At 27.7% G+C, this 8,786-nt stretch overlaps 2 protein-coding genes across 2 annotated transcripts; one reads left to right on the forward strand and one right to left on the reverse strand.

The window, feature by feature from the left end:
• Positions 1 to 5,408: 5,408 nt before the first annotated feature.
• Positions 5,409 to 6,218, forward strand: LOC119671552 (tripartite motif-containing protein 59-like). Its single transcript, XM_038082248.1, has 3 exons — positions 5,409 to 5,660; positions 5,738 to 5,889; positions 6,052 to 6,218. Exons 1-2 carry the CDS (start codon positions 5,493 to 5,495, stop codon positions 5,837 to 5,839), a joined length of 270 nt encoding a protein of 89 aa, XP_037938176.1. The 5' UTR covers positions 5,409 to 5,492; the 3' UTR covers positions 5,840 to 5,889; positions 6,052 to 6,218.
• A 1,646-nt stretch (positions 6,219 to 7,864) lies between these two features.
• Positions 7,865 to 8,780, reverse strand: LOC119671563. The gene is made up of 2 exons (XM_038082258.1): positions 8,583 to 8,780; positions 7,865 to 8,527 (listed from the first exon to the last, which is right to left on the reverse strand). Exons 1-2 carry the CDS (start codon positions 8,623 to 8,625, stop codon positions 7,929 to 7,931), a joined length of 642 nt encoding a protein of 213 aa, XP_037938186.1. The 5' UTR covers positions 8,626 to 8,780; the 3' UTR covers positions 7,865 to 7,928.
• Positions 8,781 to 8,786: the final 6 nt, after the last annotated feature.

The following is an 8,786-nucleotide window of genomic DNA, read 5'->3' on the forward strand; positions in this document are numbered from 1 at the left end:
ATTTTAACCCAATTACTGCTACCCCGTTTAAGTCCAACTTGATGTTCCTTAACTCATTGCTTATAATATTGTATATATTATAAAATATTTTATCAAGATGTTACTGAGATATTTTTTTACATCTAATATATATATATATATATATATATATATATATATATATAAGATACTTTTTGGAAAATTTTTCGTCTGCTGCTATAAACGCTACCCTCTATATTTTTACTACTAATGCGAAAATTGTTGTTGACTTTTTCGTTGGGAATCATCATGAATTTCTGCTCCCATTGTTATTGTTATTGTTGTTGTAGGTGATGATTCACAATTAGCATTTTGTATCTAAGTTTTGCCTACTCCGATGAAGCGTCTGTGTTGACGTTTGTGCTAGAGAATTTCTTGAATAAACATCACGCATTTCTTAATGTCTCCGAAGTGCTGTTGATAATTTCTCCCCATTGAGTTATTTGCCACAGCAAAATGTATCTATTTATTGCATTAATTGCTATGCTGATGCCTCTAATAGTGCCTATGAATTGTTTGCTTTATGCTAATTTAAATGAATAACATTTCATCAAATTGCTAAAAATGACTTCAAATGCTAGAGTGTTTCCAAATATAATTGTTGAGCACATCTTAAAAGTTGTTCAGTATCTTTAAGTGCATAATATTTACTTAGTAACTTGGTAAGTACCAGTTATTGTTATAATAAGTTAATATAAAATTTAAATTATTGATTGTTTTAAATCTTAAAGTATTAAACGTTTAATAACATTAATTAGAAAATTTAATGAAAAAAGATGAAGTTTGTAAATACATACACATTTTTCCTGAAAATTTTTGCAAAATAGTATACTTGAGTAGTTTAAGCTTTTAAATATCATATTTAAATATTAAACATTGAACACATAAAAATTATATTGAAGTAACGCACTGACTAATCAGCTACTCGAAAGTAAACGGATTTAGTTAAGAACAAGTTTTAAGAAGAAGCATCTTACGAGTATTTTGAGCTACTACAATACCAAACACCAATTATGCATATTAACCCAAAATATAACCACATAGCTGGGTTATGTTCTCGAGAGACTTTTAAAAAAACATCACTTATCACTTAAATATTATCAAGTTTTCAATTCTCACGACAGCAAAATATACCATTCCAAATAAGACATGGAAGAGATAAACTGAAGTGATCGTATACCATTCCAAACAAGACATGGAAGATATGCACTGAAGCGATCGTGAGGCGTTATTGGAAATACAAAAATAAAATTAATCCTTTGGTATACAATTGAGTTCACAAAAAATTGCTTGTAACGGCGACTTAATATTGTAAGTTGAATTTTTACACGCCTTTTTGTAATTTAAATAAAATACTATCCATAAAAATGGAATTTAAAAGGAGCTAAGGATATTGTAAGTTTCGTATTTAATACAAATTTAAGATAAAAATGTTTAATGTTTGATATATTTGAATTTGAACAAGAATTACATGTTCAGATGGTCTAAAACCTAGAGTTTCTCATTAATACGGCAATACAGCAGACCAATAGACCTAAATGGATTCCCTTGGGATCGTCGCTATAAACTAACATAACCTAAAGTAACCTAAATGTTCAGTAAGTCAAGAATCTTTACAATACATTACATTATGCCACATTTAATACATTACTAAGTCTAAAATTCAAAACTATATGCACATATATCTGATTTCTTTCAGATATGCTGACAATTTCTTTAGCTGTACGAATATTGGATTGAAAATTTTTATAGTTCTTGAACACATTTTGAAAATAATTATAAAATATAATTAATATATTAAGTCATTGAATAGTCAATTCACGAAAAAATCTCTCTAGTCGTCAATCAAGTGTCTCTACTATCTGAACTTATTGTTCTATTCTTTCTTAAATCAATTGTTCAGTAGTAAAACGAAAGTTCCGTAAGCATTTGGAACTAAGATATAATATGAAGAAGCGTATACCTGAGTATACGAGCATGTATACAAAGCAGTGATAAAGATGTGTGCATCCCTGAAAAAACACATTGCTTTAAATTTCAAGATCTAAAATTTTAAGTCTGTCATTTGTTATCCTACTATTAAATACAAACTTATAAACCAACTAATATTTTTTAAAGCATTAACAATAACTACTTGGCAATAATAAGGATAGCTGTATGGGGGTTTCGAATAGTACTAAATTGCAACAACAAACATTTTTATTTATTTTATATTAATTTTTTTTTTTTGCTGCCCTACAGCTGTCTTTAGTCTTATTATTCAAAGTATTATTATTATAGTATATATGCTTATATGTTATATATGCTTTACTTTTACAATAATACTAAAGCATTATTATCTATTGTAGGCACAATGACTGCACAACTAAAACAGGCACGGTGTCTAACATATTATAGTGAAAACAAAGAAGAAAGAATTTGTAGTTTTTTAATGACAGTACTAGATATATCATTAGGTATTTAGATAATATTATAATATATAATTGTATATTTAAAAACAGCTTGATAATTTAGGAGTTTATAAAGCCTTCAATAAAGTTTTTTTAGTTGATTGGTGCCACTGAATATGCTCGTATTAGTGATATAAAATTATCTTAACACTTCTCCTTAACGTTTGTTGCGTGTAACTTGCTACCATTTTAAATTCATATTAATTCACAATTATTGCCAGGGATGTGTCTCGTTATCCTTGCACTTCGAAGTACATAAAACTACATGAGTTTATTAAATTTATGCATCCCCGCTGAAACTAATGCAATCTCTAAGCGCGTGCTAACGTGACTCTTCCAATTTTTTTGTTTTTTTGTCTTTTTAGCCTTTTTGTATTTTAGCTAATATTTTACATATTTAGTCGGTTTTAGTATCTGTTAGCAAATGCACACCGCCATGCTTATTTAACTCCACTAAAGCGAAGCAACAAATATGCATAGTAAACACAACATTTTGCTGAAATCCGCTGCTATTTTTTAACCCAGACCGCGTTTTATTTAATTGCCACATTACACCCAGTTGACACCCCTGGGTATCATAGCACCGCATATACATATGTATATATTTCTCTCCATATTTATCTGTACCTCACCGAGTTAGCCATACGTGTAGCTGCGTATGCATGTGGGCTTCGTGTGTTTGGATTTGTACACCGCATGACTTCTTGTTTGCGTTACTTTTTTATGCCACAATTTTTTACCACCGATTTCCATGTACGAGTACCAGTACCGGTACAAGTACAAATAAACTCACATTTTGATTTTTTCCCCAGCTATTTTTTATGTGGTAAAAGTAAACGTTCTTATTAGTCGTTTTGTATTTATTTTTTCTTTTAATATTAAGCAATTTTTACTTGCAGGTAAATAGCGCAATTTTTATTCCCTGTTTTTCCAGCGACTTTTTTTCTACTTTATTTTTCATCATTATTTACCATAATCAGTCTAATTTACTCCATAGGTGTTCTGTAGGGAATATGGCTTTGTATTGTTTTTTTTTTTGTGTGTTTTTTATGTGTTTTTTCTATTTATATATACACAAATATATAAATACAAATGTATAATAAATCCGTTCTTCCAAATGTACCCGGATAGATACTCGTATTTGTGCACTCTGGAATGCTCCTATTTAACCTGGTAATGGATTATGAAATTATGACGCCGCAAGGAAGCATAATATTTTCATTTGTCATGAGATATTTTTTATTTATTTATTAAAATGTATTTTAATTTTTATATTAAAATATGTACTTTACAAATGAAAGAGTCTGTACATTGAATAAAATTATGAATCCATAAAGAATAAAATTTGATACATATTTCTTTATAATTTAGAGTAAGCATCGTACTTTGTTTAAATGTTAATTGGTAGTGATTAGTGTACAGATGTACAGATATTTGAGAAAATTAATTCAAGTTACTCTATATTTAAATCAGATAATTAAATATCAACAAGTAAATAATATTTACTTTATAAATTTTTAACTTTATTATGATATTAGCATTTGGTAAAGAGGTTTCAAAAAGTAGTGAACTACAACAAGAAAAATACTTTAACGTTATTTTAATTAATTGTATAATTTTAATTAAATAATATTTATATTATTTATTTAAAACGAACTTTTTTGATTAAAACGTTTTTGATACATACATACATACTCAAAAATCTGAAATATGTATGTATAGGTATACCCATGACATTATTGAAATTATAATTTATTTATTAAAACAATTTAAATTAATTAAATTAATTAAAATAGTTAATTAAAATAAATCAATTATTAGTATAATTAATAATTAAAAATTAAAATCTATTCAATCTGATTTATTAAATTACTAAGTGATTAATTATATTTACTTTAATTTAATTAATTCAAATAATTTATTAATTATTTTAGTTTATTGCATACTTTAGTTAGTTAATTAATTAATGAATTTTTAAATAAATAATAAATATTTAATTGCTAAATAATAATTGAATTTATTAATGATTATTTACTTCAATTAAAGACTAATTAACAAATTTAACTAATAAATTTTTCTGATAACTAACTAATTAAGCTAATAAATATATACTTAAAAGAGCTTTTATTTTTTTCAAATTTGTTCTTATATTTCAACTGATTAAGACTGATTTAATACTGCCTGTATCTATGACGCCTGTGTTTTCAAAGTCATCTAATTCTTCTACGATAATGGATTAAAATTACAAAACTGAGGTTTCAAAGAATTAAACTTGGATACAAATATACAGATAAACATTTTCAACTGAAGCACTTTCCCTTTAAATTCCTTCCTTCTTGCTCAAAAGGATAGATTTTACAATTCTTTCTAAAAATCATGCTGTTTTGAAAAATCCGCTGTTAGAAAATACTTCTTAAAGTTATGTCTCATCTGAAAACACGAGAAAGAGAGAGAGAGAGTAAGAGAGAGCGAAAAAAAGGGGAATAAAGAAGAAGAGGAAGGGGAAGTTTCAAAACTAATATATTGGCTTATCTATTTTGTGGTTTATAATTTAAAAAAGAATTTTCTCGGGTTTGATTTGTTCACCATGCTTCTGTTTCGATACATTGTTTGATATTAAGTATGTAATACATCATTATTACCAAACATGCAAATGTTATCTGTAGACATTTTACAATACTACAATTAGCCAGTAAAAAAATATTTTAGTTCACAAACTTAAGGGCTTTTTAAATACGTTGAGTAAATCTCATATATATAATGTACTGTACTATATTTAATAATAATATTATAAACATCGTATATACAATGTCTTTAGTTTTAAACTTTAAAAGTATTATTGTCAAAATATATTTAAATTATTTTTGAACTTAGTAGGTTTTGTATTTTTTGAGTAATAAATTTAACAATTATATTTCAAATTAAAAAAATTTTATTACACATAAGTTTTGAAATAATTCACTACTTGAGACTTTTATTCCTGTATTTTCTGTAATAATTTTTATTAGCAATCAAGTCTAAAATATGGATATCGAATGTACAATATGCCGTGCAGAAATGAAGAATTCTACAACTTTACCATGCACCCATAACTATTGCAAAGCATGTATCGAAATATTTGTGAGCTATCTACAACAAAAGGGCCGGACTCCATTTTGTCCAGACTGCAGAAACTTGTTTAAAGTGACTCCCGTAATTATTTCTGTTTCAGAAAATATTTTTGATATCTAAATTTTCTTTATATATATTTATTATTATTTTGCATTCAGGAAGGTTATACGGCTTTAACTGATCACGAAATTAAAGATATGTCCGATGACGAAGACTTTGTTTTCTATTCAGATGAGGAAGATATAGACGTCCATGCTTAATTTATTACACATACATTGAATAAGTTAGCTTAACGGATTAACTAATTAGGGTATGACAAAGTTTAAACTATTCAAAAAATATATATTGCTATATATATAAAGTATATTTGAGAACCACCTATTTTCTTATTTTCAAAAAGTAATTTATTTCAACAATTTTTTTTTGAATATCGCTTTAAACTGAATAAAGACCTTTTTTCTTTTAATTTCAGGAGGGTGGTGGGTGTAGGGAACATTCCAACATGCAGCAGTAATATATACACATCTACTGTTATAATATATAGCCTTAAGCAAAACAAAATTAATCTATAATGTTGCTCTTATACTTATCTAGTCTTAAGTTTTAATCGCAATTTCATGGATTAGGCCTAAAGGGGACACCATGTAAAAAAAAACGCTCCATGCATTCTACCTCAAAGGTGGTGTGGAAATGAATGCCTTTAATATATTATTAAAATTAAAAAAATTAATAATTAGCGCAATTAGAAGCAATTAATTTTCAAAATATTTTTTTTAAAAAATTACTTTTTATGACATTGGCAATATAATGAACGAACTCGATTTCATTTAGTAATTTTTGTGTAATATATATATATATTTATTAAAAAGTTACTACTGTGATCTTCTCACAACTGTTTAATTTCAAAACCTTTTGGTCACAGTGAAATATATTTTTACTTATAGAGTTGTGAAAATATGGCTAAAAACTTTTTTGTGGACAGAGTCCATTGCCTAATTTAATTAGGTGCTACATAATTATTCTAATAGGAAATCTTCCCGATATTTACCAGGTAAAAGTACTTGTATATGAAATATACATAATAAAAGGGTTAAAAAGACAATAAAAACTGCTAATAATAAAGTATTATCTATTCTAGTAAACAGGTAGCTATTTAATCTCAATAATCACGGGCATAAAAAACGGAAACTGAAAAAAATCTTACATATGAATTGCCTACTACGAATAAACTAACAATCATCAGGATATTTAAAGTATTCAGTGCCAACGGAACGGTTTGCGAAAGAAGATACAGTAAATTTTTTTATATTTATTTGTCACACTGCTTTAGCACAAAGTTACATCGATTACTAACTGTTTTAGCAGGCTTGAACCAACTCTGAAGCCTTAAGACTAACTGCGCGGTTTATTTGGCATAATGTAAACATCTTCCGCGGATTTGATGTCTGATGTCTGTACTCAGATTAATCGCTGGCTTTTTGAATGCAGATTCTGCCGTTAACTATCAACTTTTAATAATACAACTAAAAAATATCATTATCTATAGATTCTATTAAATGTAGAGTATGGATTTTACCGACCTTAACTGCCATTACCAGACAATTACTCCAGTATCTATAAACTCCTTTCATTGAGCAGAATCTTATATTGAACTGATAAATATTTTAAGGCTTGTTAGATAACATACCTTATCAAAACCTATACCCTATACACGTATAGGGTATCTAATACTTTCCAACACATCTCAAAGATTATGATGTCCCTTCTAATAATAACAACTGGAGTTGTGGTTCGATTGTATTTCAGTCTTGTTAGTCATACCTAGTAAAAAATCATACCCTCTTGATGTTAGCCTAAGCAACTTTCCAATAAATCTTAAAGATTATGATGACTTTCACAATAAGAACAGCTGGAGTACAGGCGCACTATTGTAAAAAAACAGTAAACTGTAGGGACTTTAATATATAATCCTTAGATCATAAGATAACTTAAAAGATGCCATAACCTTTAGAAAAAGTTATGGTACTCAACAAAATTATGGTTAAAAATATGTTTTTCTGTGTACAGAACCGACTTTTTAATATACCATATTGGGTATTGGGTCTGAGACTGTTTTGCACTAAAAAAAATGTAAAATCGTGTGTTCCGGAATGTTTAATATTTCATATATTCATATATTTAGTTACTAAATAAAAGTAAGAAAATTTGGGTAATCATCACAAACGATAATAGAAACTTCATATTATTGAAATATATGATAAAATTATTTTTTATTACATCGATTATAAATATATATAAAGCAAAATTTGTTAATGACTAATAAGTCGGTATCAGTAAATTTGATATAATTTAGAATAAATTCTCAAATTTACATTCTTTAGTAGGATCCAAAAGATCGTTCTTATCAGAAGTCTCAAAATCAAAATCGACACGCCATTGACCTGTAGTTTGTACTTCTGCATAGATTTTATTGAGTTTAGCAGTATCCCGTATACATTTTCGTATTATTTCCTGTTCTTGTTTCTTCCCTTCCACACGTAATAATTCGTGTGCCAATTGATGAACCAAATCTAAGCGAAATTGCTTTAAGTTCCGGAATATAGCGTCCGTCAATTTTTCTAACGACGAGATCCAACTCTTGTACATATTAATTTCTAGTTCCACATTGTTTTCTGACAAAGTATTAACATCAGACAAACGTCTGCGATAAACACCATCTAAATAAGCGACTAGTTTAAATAAAGATCTTTTCTTACGGAAATAATTCGAAATATGTCCACAAATTGTAGGATTAATTTCCCCTTCACGTAAAGAGCATTCAGCATTGATAGAATTAAGAATCTCTTCACCAGCACAAGCAGAACTAAATTCCGGTTGATATTGACTTTTGCCCATAACACGATCAAGATCATTATTATCATCTAGACCGCAGATTTTTACTGTCTTATCTAAAAATATTCTTGTTAAAATTAGGTCTAATATGAATGAATTCACAGAAACAACCTTCTTCAGATAATTTAGTGGAATTGCATGTTTGAGGAGTCATACTAATTTTAAAACTTTCATTTACAGTATTGGTATTATCGAATTCAGCAAAGTTTTGATTAGTATTCAATACATTAAGAGTAGGAACAGAGTCTGAACTTTTGGCTTCGGAAGAATCACTCAAATTAAAGTCACTAATTAGCACTGCAGTAATGTTGTCTC

This window comes from Teleopsis dalmanni, chromosome 1, assembly GCF_002237135.1.
Source record: "Teleopsis dalmanni isolate 2A chromosome 1, ASM223713v2, whole genome shotgun sequence".
In the NCBI taxonomy this organism is placed as follows: domain Eukaryota; kingdom Metazoa; phylum Arthropoda; class Insecta; order Diptera; family Diopsidae; genus Teleopsis; species Teleopsis dalmanni.